The sequence below is a fragment of the Monodelphis domestica genome, chromosome 3, assembly GCF_027887165.1.
Source record: "Monodelphis domestica isolate mMonDom1 chromosome 3, mMonDom1.pri, whole genome shotgun sequence".
Taxonomy (NCBI): Eukaryota; Metazoa; Chordata; class Mammalia; order Didelphimorphia; family Didelphidae; genus Monodelphis; species Monodelphis domestica.
Window position 1 is genome coordinate 59,050,289 of NC_077229.1, and position 17,160 is coordinate 59,067,448.

A 17,160-nucleotide genomic window follows, 5' to 3' on the forward strand; every position below is an offset into this window, starting at 1 on the left:
ACCCTTAGGCACCTCTGGCAATGTCCTAGGGTCATTGCTAACTTGCAATCTGCATTGGAGAGAGAATCTCCATAGTGTGAGCTTCCTAGACCACCAAATCCACACCTCCTTCATGAACATCATATTCCCTAGTAGGTTCTTGATTTGGGGTCCATGAAAATTTGGGCATCTGTGAATTTGGATGAGAAAAATATTCATTTTTATTTTCACTTATCTTTAATTGAAATTTAGCATTTCATTCAATTATTTAAAACATGATTTAGAGAAGTCTACATGTTTCACCAGATGCCAAAATAATCCATGACACAAAACTAAATGAATATTAATAACAATACCTAGCATTTATATTGGGCTTTAAGGTTCACAAAGCACTTCACAGGTTCTCCCATTTCATTCTCACAACCTTGGGAGGTAAATGCTATTATTGTCTTACTTTGTCTTCTTTTTACAGATAGGGAAACTGAGCCAAGCAGCAGTTAAATGATTTGCTCAAGGTCATACAACTAGTTAGGTGTCACACATACACAAAGAGAAAAAAGACAAAAAACTCCCTGCTGAAGGATGTTTATTTTCACTGTGGGAGTATAAGAGCTGACTTTTACTTTTTTTGGATTAAATGGTGGGTTTGTTTGGGGTGACAGTGGCAGGAAAGACAATATAAATTAATACTCTGGTCATACTTCCAGGTCTCAAAGGCACTTTTTTTTCACGCTACTCTGTGAGGATGGGAGATGCTAAGGAGGACAGGACAAGGAGGCCAGCTTTGCCCAAAGCAGAATACATATCAACTAAGGGAAGCCATATTTCAATAAGGCACCTTACCTCTCCATAGGTGATGGTATTGTTATAGATCCTCATCTCAGGGTACACGTTCTCCAGGTACCACTTGAAACTGCGACACTGGAGCCTCTGACGTAAAGCGAGGCGCTCAGATACATCCCCAAAGTCCACTCCTGGGTTCTGTGAAATGGGAATTGAGACACGGGTGTCCTGTGTGCTGACCTCACAGGTCACATGATTCTCTTTACATAGGTCATAGACCTGAGACATTGCCTTGTCCACCTTTTCATCTATATAGATGGGTTATGGGGACTCTCCAAATTAAAAACTGCCTTGCTTGTCCTTTCATTTATTGACCTGTCAGCCACTCCTCTCGCTGTCTCGACATTGTACAGAATGGAATGGGGACTAAGGAGTTAAACAACAAAAATCAACAGTAACCAGCTAATCTTGCATCATCCAAAAGGAGTGACAGAACTGGAAGGATGCTCCCATTCCCAGCATTATTTGGGTCTTTACGATAGTCATATAATTTGAATTCTTAGCAGATCTTTTTCATTTATTCCATTTGGTACTCATGATCATTCTCTCTGACTAGGACCTCTACTACTTTTTTTGGATAGAACTCGGTCTTCTGGGTGGGAGGCATGATGATGAGGTAGATGGATTGAAGGCTGAACAAAATTTATACAGTCACACAAATGCTATTTGTCCCCTTCTAAGTTCCCCTGGGGGAACTCCCTATTTATTTCAATAAGGTTGCAAGAGACTGGGACATTCCTGGAAACTTCTCTTTGGAAACTGCCTTTAGAACTGATAGTACATTCTTTGTAAAATCCCCAGTGGTAGCAAATATTCCTCCAAAGTTGGGATTGGGCACTCTTAAGCATGGGCTCAAATCTGGTGAGTAAGGTCCTACTTGAAGACATTATTGCAGTATGGAATGTGGAAGCAACCCATGCCGCAATCAATTCATGAGCATTTATTAAACACCCATTATGTTCCAGGCACTGTGCTAAGCAGTGGAGATATGAAGATAAAAACATAGTGCCTGCCTCAGGGATCTTACATTCTGTGTCAAGGAAGTTCATTCCCTTGCCCTCCTGAGTAGCTTGATCTGTCCGTCAACATTCCTAACATAACCCAGTTATGCCAGGTTTTGCATCTGTGTACATGTTGCATGTCAATAAAAGGAAGGGGGCAGGTCTTTTCTAGGCTTTTTGCTTTTGAATGAATGCAGAAGGAGCAGGCAGGCAAGGGGGAAAGAGGAAGGAACTGATAGGCTAGGCAACTTGTGATCAGGTTACTTAGAAGAATGATGAGATTTAAAACAATGATTGTCTACCTTTTCTAATAAACTTTATAAAATATATATCTGGGTAGAAATATTAATTAAATTCTTACAATTCTATTACATTCTATTGGAGGAGTCATAACAATATTTATACAAAAATAGATATTCTTGAAGGTTCCAATATCAGGGCACAAGCCCTCTCGGGCTTTCCCAGGATGAAAAGACAAGTCCTTCTGGCTCTGGGTCAGTTCTCTATCCACTATGCCATGCCTCTCAAATCTTTGTGTATGTGTGGGTACATATACACAAATACATATATACATAGGCACATGCATGTGCATGTATATATGTGTATTTGTTTGCAGAGGTATGGTGGTTAGTGTTTAACAACAAGCTCTCTGAAAAAAAAAAGGATGCACAATAATACCCTTTTAAGTTTAATATATATTCTCAGCATTTTCTCTGGAACTTCTTTTTTTAATATATAAATTTTATTTTCCCCAAATTACATCAATACAATTTCTTAAGATTCATTTCCTAATCTTTTTCAACCCATATTCTCTCCTCCCCTCCAAAACCTACCCCTCCACTAAGAAAGCAGATAATATAAGTTGTACATATATTATCAGAGAATACATGTTTACATGTTTGTCATCTTATGAAAAAAGACATATATTGCTTACACTTAAGATCACAAGGAAAATAAATAATGGTATATTTAAATTTTAATTTATACTCCTGCTCATTCTTTGGTTGTAGATGTCTTTTTTGTAACTTCTTCAAGTCTAGACAATCAACAAAAAGTTTAATCAAGTTCTGATTTGTAGCATTTACCTATTTTTAGATATAAATACTGATACTGAACATTTAATGATCAGCTTTCAGGACCAGTATATGTGTGTATACACACACATACATATATACATAAGTGTGTATATATGGATAATACATACAAAATCAATACAAGTCATCTAAATACAAGATAGTCAGAAGGGAAGGCAGTAGCTTCTGAGGGATCAGGGAAGTTTGATGTAGATGGTGGAAGCATGAATTCATTCTTAAAAGAAGGAAGGTATTCTTTGTTGAGGACAAAGGGCAATCTGTTCACAGAAGGAGTGCTGGGCTTGGAGTTTGGAAGACCTGGGTTCAAATTCTTCCTTTGATAATTATTAGCTATACAACCCTTGGCAAGTTGCAACCTCCCTGGGGTGCAAAAAATTCACTAGAACTAGCTAAGTCATAGAAAGTTGAGATGGCCTTAGATGAAGCCAGCCAAATCCTGAGAGAGGCCTCCCTGGTTAAAATTTCAGGAATTTTGTATGTTTATTTGAGGCCTTGAAGAACAAAATAAAATTCTCCCCCACCCCCCACCCACCGGGATTTTAGCTACTATTGTTCCCAACTCAACAGCGCCATCTTTGAAGAGGCATTTCAGCATGTGGGCATACATCTGTTCTGGAGGTATTGGCTTGTGGGAGTTCTGAACATGAGAAGTAGGTTTGAGTTTCTGCTAGTACAAGGGGAAGTTCCCAAACTACTGATCTCCTGGTGATGGCAACTCTAGTTGTTGCCTAGCCCTGGGCATAAGCAAGAGGACTTCATCTGATTGATATGGGAATGGGTAGCCAAGCAGCACTTGGATATACAGAACTTGGTAGGTCAGGAATCTTAATTCTTTATGCACTGTCCAACCAACCAGAGCATCATAAATTCCTGCTAGAGTATTAATGGGGACGCTGTCATGTTGTACATTGTCTGAATCAGTTCATTTTATGGAAAACAAGGTTTTATGGGCTCTGCTGGGCTCTCTCTCCATCTTTGCTCATGGGTGAAGGCATTTTTCGACTGCCTTCCTTTATCTTTTTGGTCTGAAAACTCCGGGATATTAAAAACACACAGACAAAAGGAAATCATGTTTCCTACTCCTCTTCTGAATTTCCCTGCTAGGTTATTTGACATCAAGCAAATTACTAAGTCAGGGCTTTTATCCTAGAGTGTGTCTACATTTATTTCCTTCACTCCCTCTGTCTCACCATTCCTTATGATCCATGTTTTGCTGAGAACAGTGTGAAGACCTCAAGCAAATTCTGCCTCATTCTTAGATTCATAGTCCAGATTCATAGATGGGAGTCATATATTTTAGATCTGGAAGGGACCTAGGAGGTCACATTTTTTCAGATGCCTGAAGAGAGGCCCAGAGAAAGTCACATTGGGGTTCAGCAGCAGAGCCACTATTTAAATCTAGAGTCCTCCAACTCCATTACATACTGCCCTGACATGCAAAGTATAGTCACTTACAAGGTGAAAGAAGAAAATATGCTATTTTCAAAAAATATAATTGCATCTTGAGTTGCCCCCTGATGTTAGGGGTGATCAGTCCTAATTCAAATTCATTCTCCCTTTGTAACTGTCTCTCTTCCTCTCTTCTGTCTCTGTCTCTTTTGCTCTCTCTGTGTCCCTTTTTCTCACTCTGTCTCTCTTCCTAATTTATCTCTTCCTCTCTTTATATCTCTTTATCTTCTGCCTTCCTTTCTATCTGTCTTGTGCCTTCTTTCTATAGCCGTGTCTCTCTGTCTCTTTCTGACTGTCTGTCATCCTCTGTGTCTCTGTCTAGCTCTTTTTATCTTTCTGTTTCTATATCTTCCTCTCTATTTCTCTCTGGGTTTTGGGCTCTCTGTCTCCTTTCCATTTCTCTGTCTCTGTCTCTGTCTCTGTCTTTCTCCCTCACACACATATGCACACATGCAAGAAGATTCTTAGCATTGTAAGGAACTTCAGGGTTCATATAATTTAGCTTGTGTGGGAATTCCCTCTACGACATCCCAGAGAAGTGGTCATTTAATCTCTGATTGAAACCTGCTAGCTGGAGAGGCAGCAGGGGTTCCTACTACTCCTTTAGGAAGCCTATTTCAGCCTGCAATAGCTCTAATCAGAGTCATACCTAGGGTAGAGTAAATGAGACTTTCTTTTGGATGCCAAAATTTATGGAGATCAAAAATTTTATTATATATATTTATATATATAAATTCAGAAACTGAATTTAGAAATGTTCTTAATATCTCTAGCACTTAGCACAGTGCCTAGCACATAGCAATCACTTCCTCCCACTCCCCTAAAACTCTTATCATCTGTCTCAGAATTGATCTTAAGTACTGGTTCCAAAAGAGAAAAGAGGTAAGGGCTAGGCAATGGGGAGAAAGTGACTTGCCCAGGATCATACAGCTAGGAGGTGTCTGAGGACAGATTTGAACCCAGGACCTCCAGTCGCTACTTCTTAGCTGTGTGATGAAAGGAAAGTGATGACATTTTGCAAGGAAGTGGCATGAGACCATCAGGAAGATTCTAGAACTTTGGACAAGTTGCTTCCACTGTCTAGGCTTCAATTTCCTCCTATATTAAATGAGGTGGTTGGACTTCCCAGGTGTCAAAGTCCTTACATAGTAAACACTTAATAAATGCTTGTTGATTGATCGGTTATCATAGTTGGCAAGGATAATGAGCTAAAATAAAAAATGACCCATCCCTACCTCTGTTAATAATGCTCACCTCTGAATTCCCATGATAACTCTCTCCCTCCTCCCTCTCAGTTGTCTCAGGTGCTTTTTTGTATTATTGGGTATTGAATTACAGAGTTGATTTGAAGGTGTGCTTTACAGTGTTTGCCTTGGATACTAAAGTTGCTAGTTACAGCTAAACATCCCCCCCCCCATCATTCCAGGGTTTGTCTTTTTGCCACTTCCATTAATTGCTTTTAGTTCTGGGTTGGCAGCCTTAAGGGGCTCTCCAGAATTGGAGACAGGTGAACATCTGCTTTAGTTTCCCAGCTGTTGTCTTATCAGGACTCTGATTTTATTCAGATAAATGGGGAGGGGAGAGGTAGATGGTTGAGTGAATTCCTGGAGGTGACGGGACCCTTCCTTCAGCTCAGCTTGAGAAGGAAGGACTGGGACGTTTCGTTTGCTCGCCCTCCCTCGTCCCTCTCCAGCGTCTGCCTGTCCAGCGGGTGCTCACCGTCATGGGAATATTCCAGGCCATGTACACGTGAGACTTGAAATCATCCATCCATACTTCGGCGGCTCTCAGGGCATTCCGCTTTGCATAGTAATCAATGTCGTTATTGTAGGGTTTCTTTGTGCGCTCGATATGGGCCACCCGGGAACAGGGCAGCACCTCCATGCTGCCTCCACACTGCCACACCTGGGAAGAGAGGATGGAGACCTGAGCTGTGAACATGGCCAGAAAACCCTATTGTGCGAAAGAGAAGGGAGAGAGGAAATGTTTTGTTTGCTACATAGTGACCGCGATTCACCATCATCTACAGTTACCACCAGGGTTACAAACAGGCTTGTTCAATATGAGGGAAGCTAATTGATTCTTTCCTTAAACCCTTACCTTCTGTCTTAGAATTGATACTGCATCTTGGTTCCAAGGCAGAAGAGTAATAAGGGTTAGGCATTGAGGGTTAAGGGTCATAGAACTAGGTCAGATTTGAACCCAGGTCCTTCTATTTCCAGGCTTGTATTTGGATCCATTGAGCCACCTACCTGCCTGAAGCTAGCTGATTTTTATAGGCATGTCATGTCACAACTAATTTGGAGTTTAATAACCCAATTCAATTAAATGATAAACATTTATTTAATACCTCCTCCTTGTTGGATCCTGTGCTAGGTACTGGAAATACAAAGATAAAATCAAGACGATCCCTTCCCTCAAGGAGCTTACAGTCCATTGGGGGAGAAAAGATGAAAACAGACGTTGTTCATCATTTCAGTAGTGTCTGACTCTTTGTGACCCAATTTGGAGTTTTCTTGGCAAAGACACTGGAGTGGTTTGTCATTTCTTTCCCAGCTCATTTTACAGTTAAGGGTTTTGACTTGCCTAGAGTCACACAGCTAGTAAGTGTCTGAGGCTGGATTTGAACTCATGAAGATGAGTCTTCCTGATTCCAAGCCCAGTGCTCGATCACTGCACCACCTAGCCACCCTTATGAACAGAGATAAATATATGCAAAGTATATACAAAATTTAGAGGAAATTGAGGCCAAGCGGGGGTGCCCAAGGTCACACAGGTGGCAAGTAGTAGAGACAGAATTTGAACCCAGGTCCTCGGACTGCAAGTCCAGCCTCCTTTACATGACAACACTTTGCCTCTCAGCATGTTCTGTCAACCCAAAGTGTGAATCTTGCTCTTTTGATTCCCAAACCTTCTTTGATTTAGGCAGGATAGAAAATCCCTGAGGAAGCTGTAGTCAGGGGTAACATAGGGTATAACCTGCTCTCTTCCCAGGGAGAAGTGAGAATGCCATCTCTTATCCCTAAGAAGGAGATTCCACAATCCCTCTAGGGCATCTATGTCTAATGTCTTAGGATGCTGAATGCTTACTGTTGATGAGTAACCTCCATGCTCAAAAACTTTCCGTAACTTCCCACTGAATCCTAAATCAAGCTCAGACTCCCTAGTCTGATATTAAAGTGGCAAAATGGGGCAATGATTTGGAACCAGAACACCTGGATGTTGGTTCTGCTACTAATTATCCCTTTGAATGGACAAGTTATATTTCTCTGGACGTGAGTTCCATCACTTGAAGAAAGAGGGGATTGGGCTAGGTGATCTTGAAGCCCCTTCTGGGTCCTAATTCTATGAGTCTGTGGCCACTTCACAACCTGATGCTGCCTCACCCCAAGAGATGCAGCTTGTGCTAACAGCCTCCTCTTGCCACCTACATACAATCATTTTATAATTCAATATTCCAGACAAACTAGATGACTCACAATTCCGTGAATTCATGTTGTCTTTTCCTGTCTTTAGGGCTTTGACACTCATGGTTCCATCGCCCTCAAATTCTTTGATCCTCATCTTTGCCTATAGAAACTCTGCACACTCTTTGAAGCCTGATTTCATGACTTCTGCCTCCAGGAAACCTCCCTTGATTTTCTAAGCCAGAAGCAAGCTCTTCTTTCTGTTTCTCATATCTCCCTGCTTTTTGTGGGTATCTCTCTTTTGCCTTTGACTTCATATTATAATCACCCATGTATATGTCTTGATACTTTTAACTAAATGTTAAGTCCTATTTTATTTATTTATATTATTTTATTACATATATCACATATAATAATATACAAAATTATATTAGTAATATATTATATTTAAAGCAATATAATATATTATAATATATGATAATGTATTATATCCAAAATTTTAATATAATATAATATAATATAATATAATATAATATAATATAATATAATATAATATAATATAATATAATATAATATAATATAATATAATATAATATAATATAATATGATATGATATAATATGATATACTATGATATACTATGATATAATATGATATGATATGATATGATATAATATGATATAATATGATATAATATGATATAATATGATGTGATATGATATGATATAATATAATATGATATACTATGATATACTATGATATGATATGATATAATATAATATAAACTATTATATATTTATTATAAGATTAAGTCTTAGGACAGTGATGGCAAACCTTTTAGAGACTGAGTGCCCAAATTACAACTCTCACATTGTATGTACGCCCCCTGCCTCACCCCAGACAGGGTAGAGAGAAAGTGCTCCCATTGGGCTGCTGGGCAGAGGGACAGGTGATGTGAAAAATGTCCTCAGACATGCATGGAGAAGGGGAGGGGAGCAGCCCCCTCTGGCATTTGTGCCACAGGTTTGGCAACATGGTTTTAGGGGAAGACAGTGTAGTGAACAAAATGTTGGACTTGGTGTCTGGAGGAATCTGGGTTTAAATCTCATCAATAGCCTTTATTACTTACTAATTAAGTACTAATTACTTATATATTATCTCTATTACATGTTGTCTCCCTCATTAGTGTATGAGCTTGTTGAAGAAAGGAATTTCTTTTTGCCTTTCTCTGTATTCCCTGGCTTTAGTACTGTACCTGTCTCATTACAGGCACTTAAGAAATGTATTGATTGATTAGGCAAAGCTAGCTCTCTAAGATCCTCTAGTGCAGCGGTTCTCAACCTCTCAATTTGTAGCAATGAGAACACATAATGCATATCAGGTATTTACATTCTGAATCATAACTGTAGCAAAATTACAGTTTTGAAGAAGCCAACAAAATCATTTTTTGGTTTGGGGTCACCGCAACATGAGGAACTGTATTGGGGGGTCACGGCATTAGGAAGGTGGAGAACCACTGCTCTAGTTGAAACCATTTTTGAGCAGGAATCCCTCTGTAATAGATATTTACTAATAGTGTGTAAATCTGACCGGCGTTAAAGAAAACATAGGTAGCCACATTCACTCTTTGATTCAGACACCCCATCCTCATGTAGTCAATGAATCTCGACTGTATGTTCAAAGGTAATATGTATGTTTGTGCGTGTGTATGTGTGCCCATCCTCCTAGCTAGCAGTCCTGTAAACCCAAGAACTCTGGCAGTAATAGGTGACTTTTATATAGGACTTTAAAGTATAGCTATTTCACAACAATCCCATTAACTTGGCACTCCAGGTCTTATCCTCCCAATTTTATAGGTGAGTGACCTGACGTTTAGATCAATTTGTCCAGGGTCACAGAATTAATAAGTAGGTCAGGACAGGGGGCAGGATTGGAACTCATGTCTGACCTGACTCTGGGCCCACTGCTATCTCTAGTACATCATTCTCCTCTTGCCTCTATCCCTACAGAATAAAAAAAAATGATGCAAAAGGACAATGAATGCAGAACAGAGTATCGCTGTTTCCGACCCAGTTCAACCAGACTGGAATTCTCCCTGCAGCCCACAACACATTTCTCTTCTCTGCGTGATAGTTAATGACCTTGTAATTTTTTATATATTTTGATACCAGGGACCAATACATTATCTGAGTGGCAGAGTTATTTCCTTCTAAGCTCCCTGGGAGATTGATGCTTATGCAAAACGGAGAATTTAAAAGGCTCTAAAACCACAGCTTTAAGGGAAACAGTTTAACCCCTCCATAAATTCCCGGCAAACATTGGTAATAAATTTCTCCCTGATGCAACTAAGGGAGGACCCAGGCACCCAACTAAGAGCAGAATAGGACAAAGGGGTGGCCTTCCTCAATTTTAGGAAATGTCTATGGTACTGGGAATTATGTGACTGACTAGAGGACCTTTGGTCATTGAGTTAGACTCTTCAAGGTCCTTGGGCACCATCAGAGAATTCTGCCACATCTTCAGCAGGCTTTTTTGGGTCCTTAACCCTTGAAGGCAGGAATATTGGGCAGCTGGCCTAGTCATCCCTAAGGCTCTTTGGAGAGAGTAAGATAAAGGGAGACGAGTTATACATCCAGTCAGATAACTTATGTAAAGGGCTTTATAAACCTTAAAAAAAAAATATATATATATATATATGTGTGTGTGTGTGTGTGTGTGTGTGTGTGTGTGTGTGTGCTAGCTATTATTATTGTTATTTAATGAATAATTAAGACATTATTATCTATAGCAATTTCTGTTATATTCTATAATTTATATTTTCCATTATATTCGATTATCTCTATTATTATTGCTGCTGCAAATAATAATATAGATCTTTAAAGTTCCCAAAGCATTTTAATTATATTACCTCATTTGAGTTTCACAATTTGACCGGTCATTGAATTGTATATTGAGAGCTGAGGGGATCTTAAGAGGCCATCAAATCCAATTCTGGCATTTTACAGATGAGGAAACTGAGGCAAATAGGGTTAAGTTGATGCTAGAGATGCAAATATAAAAAATAAAGGGTCCCTGCCCTCTAGAAGCTTATGTTCTACTGAAGGGCCAGTAGGAGTTAGCATGGTGAAGTAAAGAAGATTTCACAAATGCAGGCAGCTGTTATTTGGGAAAATGACTGAGGGAGTGTTTATGAACTTCTGGTTCAGTCTAAGCCAACTGTAGGATGTGACAACCAAGAAAACCAATGAGATCGTAGGCTACATTATGATAGATGAAGTTTCCAGTTTCTAGGGTTAGGGAGATAAGGACACTCTGCTCTGGTCAAACTTATAACTAGAGCCTTTTTTTAAACCCTTAGCTTCCATCTTAGAATCAATTCTGTGTATTGGCTCCAAGGCAGAAGAGCAGTGAAGGCTAGGCAATGAGGGTTAAGTGACTTGCCCAAAGTCACACAGCTAGGAAGTGCCTGAGGTCAGATTTGAACCCAGGACCTCCTGTCTCTAGGTCTGTCTCTCAATTTATTGAATCACCTAATTGTTTCAAATAGTTAGTCTTGCATGGGATTCTAAGCACCACATTTTAGGAAGGGCATTGATTAATTGGAGATTGTTCAAAGAAGGTGGGCAGCTGGGTGGCTCTGTGAAATAAAGCAATGGGTCTGGAGTCAGGAAGACTCATCTTCTTGAGTTTAAATCTAGCCTCAGAAACTTACTGACCATGTGACCATGGGTAAGCCGCTTAATGCTGCTGGCCTCAGTTTCCTCCTCTGTAAAATGAGCTGGAGAAGGAAATGGTAAACCACTCCAGTATCTCTGCCAAGAAAACCCCATGAAAAATCAAACATGGATGAAACAATTTTGAAATCCAAAGAGTGATCAGAATGGTAAAGAGCCTTGGAATTTATGCAAATAAGGATCAATGGAAGAAAGAACTCAGAGAGAAGACAGGGGTGGGGGTGGGGGGCAGCATGAGCACCATCTTGTAATATTTTAAAGGCTGTCTTGAGAAGGATTAGGTTTGCTCTGTTCGCCCTTCTGGGAAGAACTAGAAGCAAAGAGGGAATGTTGCAAAGAAGCAAAGAGATTGATGTAAGGAAGAACTTGAGAATTAAAGCAGTCCCAAAGTAGAGTGAAGGCTCTAGCTTCCCTTATAGCCTTGAAGCAAAAGCCAAATGGCCCCTTGTCAAGTATGGTGGCGCCATTTTGTGTAGATTTCTGTTCAGGGTAGTTTGGACAAGGTGGCCTCCAAGGTCCTCTGAACTCTGAACTTTTGTGATTATGTCAATTCAAAGCTGACGATTGGAAATAATTCAAACTATAAATAATGGAAAAGGGGGCCTCTAAGTAGCTCGGTGAATAGAAAGCCCAGGCCTGGAGATGGGAGCCTCAGAGGCTTCCTAGCTATGTGACCCTGAGCAAGCCATCCAACCCTCATTGCCGAGGCTTTACTGCTCTTCTGCCTTGGGACTAATATGCAGCATTGCTTCTAAGACAGAAGGTAAGGGTCTAAAAAACAAAACAAAACAATATGATTTGGTTGAAAAAGCTAATACCTACATTCCCTAGAGAGAGAGTGGGAAGTAGGTTTGAACTTCTGTAGCCAAAATAAAGCAAAAGGGTGCAGTGGATAAAGTGCTGGACCCAGAGTCAGGAAGACTCATCAAAGCTGGCTTCAGACACTTACTGTGTGACCTGGACAAGTCACTTAATCCTGTATGCCTCAGTTTTCTCATCTGTAAAATGAATAGGAGAAGGAAATGGCAAACCACTCCAGTGTCTTTGCCAAAAAAACTCCAAATGAGGTCAAATATGGCTTCAGGTACTTACTAGCTGTGTGACCCTGGAGTCACTTAATCCTGTCTGCCTCAGTTTCCTCACCTGTAAAATGAACAAAAGGAAATAGCAAACCACTCCAGTGTCTTTGCAAAAAAAACAAAACAAAACTCCAAATGAGGTCAAATATGACCTCAAGTACTTACTAGCTGTGTGACTCTGGGTAAATGACTTAATCCTGTCTGCCTCAGTTTCCTCACCTATAAAATGAACAAAAGGAAATGGCAGACCACTCCAGTGTCTTTGCCAAAATAACTCCAAATGAGGTCAAATATGGCTTCAGGTACTTACTAGCTGTGTGACCCTGGAGTCACTCAATCCTGTCTGCCTCAGTTTCCTCACTTGTAAAATGAACAAAAGGAAATAGCAAACCACTCCAGTGTCTTTGCAAAACAAAACAAAACAAAACAAAACAAAACTCCAAATGAGGTCAAATATGACCTCAGGTACTTACTAGCTGTGTGACCCTGGAGTCACTCAATCCTGTCTGCCTCAGTTTCCTCACTTGTAAAATGAACAAAAGGAAATAGCAAACCACTCCAGTGTCTTTGCAAAACAAAACAAAACAAAACAAAACAAAACAAAACAAAACAAAACTCCAAATGAGGTCAAATATGACCTCAGGTACTTACTAGCTGTGTGACCCTGGGTAAGTCACTTAATTCTGTCTGCCTCAGTTTCCTCATTTAAAAAATGAGTGGAAGAAGGAAATGACAAGCCACCCCAGTATGTTGGCCAAGAAAGCCCCAAATGGGGTCAAGAAGAGTTGGACTTGACTGAAGCAACTCAATAACAAGAAGCTTAAATAAAAGTGGTCTGTGTTTAGCAGTGAACCCAATCCATTCCATCTTGCACAGAAGAGTTCGGCATCAACACTAGGTGTTTGAGAGTGAGAATATGAGTTAGAGCAGCTGACGGCCCCAGGCACTAGCGCGGCATGTTAGGAGACAGCCAAGTTTGAAATCCAGACAAGGCTGAGGGGAAGTCCTGTTTTCAATTACCGATGCAGAGGAAGCAGCAGCTAATGCAACGTGAGAAGGAGAGATTTTCAGAGTCATTAGTGACAGTGTGTTTACAGCTAGGAGTTGGTTGGATGGCCTTCATAGGAACACGGCTGACAAATGGAAGCTGGAGTTTTACTGCAAAATTTACCACTTGTTCATAATTGTCTCAATTTATTCCCTATGTGTCTGCCTTGCCTAACTTGACATAAAAGACAGTGCTAGAAGGCATGCTTATTTGGGAAGCAGAGGACCTGGGTTCAAATTTTACTTCTACCTCTTACAAGTCACTTGATGTGGGATAAGACACAATCTTTTTGAGGTTCCTTATCTATAAAATGAAGGGGTTGGGGGCCATTAGGTAGCATAGAGTGCCAGGATTAGAGTTCAGAGGACCTAGGTTCAAATCCAGCTTCAGATACTTCCTAGCTGTGTGCCCCTGGTCAAGTCACTTAACCCCAGTTGCCTAACCCTTGCTGCGTTTCTTATCAATATTCTTATTATTCTTACCATTTTTCTTATGAATTCTTAGAATTGATACTAAGATAGAAGGCAAGAGTTCTAAAGGGAAAAATAAAATTAAAATGAAGGTGTTCAGTGAGTTGGCCTCTAAGGTTCTGTCCAGCTCCAGAGCTATGATGCTACACACTCCCAGAGAGGCTGCTCTTCTTTTCTTGACTCCTATTTCCAGCTACAGAATAGGCACAATATGCGTCCTATATGTGCTTCAATTTCTTAAGCTGATTAAGTAGTCAAAGCCTTGGACCTCTACAAGTATTCCCCTCATTGCTTCTGATTTTCTTGAGCTGCTTTGGCCAATCCCTGCTAGTTTTGGAATTTGGGGGTCCTACCTTTGCTCATGCCTAGAATGTAATTCTTTCTTACCTTCGTCTCCTGGAATCCCATTCTTTCTTTAAGAATGAATCTTTATAAAGCCTCTCCTGATTTCCCCCCAGAAGTGCCCTGGTATTTAATGACTTCCCATTTACCTGTTTATATTTATTTTGTGTGTGTATTTGTCTGTAGCTAGATGGGAAAGTGGATAGAGTGCTGGGCTTGCAGTCAGGAAAACTCATCGCCCTGAATTCAAATATGGCCTTAAATGCTAGCTGTGTGACCTTGGGCAAGTCATTTAACTCCATTTACCTTGGTTTCCTCACCTGTAAAATGAGCTGGAGAAGGAAATGACAATGTGCTCTGGTATCTTTGCTAAGAAAACCCAAAATGGAGTCATGAAGAGTTGGACACAACTGAAAAAGTGACTGAGGGTATTTCTCTGTTAGAATGGAAATTATATCTTACATTTTTGCATTTGGATCTTCAATGGCTAACACAGTGCTTGGCATATGTTGGGAGCTTGACAAATGCTTTTTTGATTATGGACTGATTCCAGAGATCAAAAGATCATCTTGTCTGGTGATATCAAGTTCAACCAAAAAGGAATTCTGCTGCCTCATATTAACTTAGAATGCCACAAATTAACATTCTCTATGTTTCATTTTACTTTTATTTCTTTTGTTAAACATTTCCCAATTATATATATTTTTAAACCCTCACCTTCTATCTTAGAATCAATACTAAGTATTGGTTCCAAGGCAGAAGAGTAGTAGGGGTTAGGCAATAAGGGTTATATAATTTGCCTAGGTTCACACAGCTAGGAACTGTCTGAATTCAAATTTGAACTCATGACCTTCTGTCTCCAGGCTGGGCTCTATATCTACCTAGCTACCTAGCTGCCCCATCCCAATTACATTTTAATCTGGTTCTGGCCTGTGGGCACTGGGGAGTTTTGTAGGCTATAAGTACTCCCTTCAATCTTGTCCCTGGTCCTTCCAAATTTGGGAGTTTGACACCTGGGAGGTCCAACTACTTCATTTAATATAGGAGGAAATTGAAGTCTAGACAGTGGAAACAACTTGTCCAAGGTCACATAGCTAGGAAGTAGCAGAATGGGAAATGGAAATCAGGTCCTTTGACTATAAAACTAGTGCTTTTCCCCACTCTATTGTAGAATTTTATTCCTCCTGGAAAATAGCCATGGATTTATTGGACCCCCCCCCCCCATATCAATTCTTTTATGTTTCTAAAGCACAAAGTGATAAATTTTCAAGGTCCACCATATGGTTATCATTGGCTGACAACAGGGGCTGCTTCTAAGGACAAGAAATATTCATTTGAAATAATAATAATGACTATTATTATTTAAGTTCCAACAGTCTCCAGAGATCTTTGATCTAAGTGAGCCCAAGGGAAGTTCTGAAAGATTAAAATGAAAGGGAATGGGAAATTCCCCAGGAGCAGATCCATGTGCTTATGTTCTCCCAATCTCCTGGTGATGTGTGGAGATACGTTGGATGGAGGGAATTTCTTTTCTCTATTGCTTTGGGAGAAGCAGCAAGTTTGCCAGGCTCACAAATGAATTTATTTTTATTTCTAATTACTGTGGGAAAAAAAAAACATAACAAAGTTCATTGGGAAGAACAAAAGATCAAGGATATCCAGGGAAATCATGAAAAAAAATGCAAAGGAATGAGGACTTGCATTCCCAGGTCTCAAACTATACTATAAAGCAGTGGTCATCAAAACAATTTGGTACTGGCTAAGAGACAGAAAGGAGCATCAGAGGAATAGACTTGGGATAAGGGACCTCATCAAGACAGTCTATGATAAGCCCAAAGATCCCAGTTTTGGGGAGCAAAACCCACTATTTGATAAAAAGTGATGGGAAAATTGGAAGACAGTATGGGAGAGATTAGGTCTGGATCAACATCTCACACTCTACACCAAGATAAACTCAGAATGGGTGAATGACTTGAATATAAAGAAGGAAACTATAAGCAAATTAGGTGAACACAGAATAGTATACTTGTCAGATCTTTGGGAAAGGAAAGACTTTGAAACCAAGCAAGAGCTAGAAAAAAATCACAAAATGTAAAATCAATAATTTTGATTGCATCAAATGAAAAAGTTTTTGTACAAACAAAACTAATGCATCCAAAATTAGAAGGGAAACAAGAAATTGGGAAACAATCTTCATTATAAAAACCTCTGACAAAGGTCTAATTACTCAGATTTATAAAGAACTAAACCAATTGTACAAAAAAAAATCAAGCCATTCTCCAATTGATAAATGGGCAAAGGACATGAATAGGCAATTTTCAGTTAAAGAAATCAAAACTATTAATAAGCACATGCAAAAGTGCTCTAAATCTCTAATAATCAGAGAAATGCAAATCAAAACAACTCTGAGGTATCACCTCACACCTGGCAGATTGGCTAACATGACAGCAAAGCAAAGTAATGAATGCTGGAGGGGCTGTGGCAAAGTTGGGACATTAATGCATTGCTGGTGGAGTTGTGAATTGATCCAACCATTCTGGAGGGCAATTTGGAACTATGCCCAAAGGGTGCTAAAAGACTGTCTGCCCTTTGATCCAGCTATAGCACTGCTGGATTTGTACCCCAAAGAGATAAGGAAAAAGACATGTACAAGAATATTCATAGCTGCACTCTTTGTGGTGGCCAAAAATTGGAAAATGAGGGGATGCCCTTCAA

At 39.8% G+C, this 17,160-nt stretch overlaps 1 protein-coding gene across 2 annotated transcripts in view; it reads right to left on the reverse strand.

Annotated features, from left to right (window-relative positions):
* GALNT9 (polypeptide N-acetylgalactosaminyltransferase 9) overlaps positions 1–17,160 on the reverse strand; it is a 581,478-nt gene that overhangs the window by 297,757 nt on the left and 266,561 nt on the right. The window contains exons 7-8 of one of the 2 annotated variants that reach the window (XM_056821945.1): positions 6,086–6,271; positions 823–960 (exon numbers count right to left, since the gene is read on the reverse strand). The exons of the other annotated variant lie outside the window; for it this stretch is intronic. Coding sequence (XP_056677923.1) covers positions 823–960; positions 6,086–6,271 — 324 coding nt within the window. The remainder of the gene's footprint in view (positions 1–822; positions 961–6,085; positions 6,272–17,160) is intronic. 2 annotated transcript variants of the gene reach the window in all.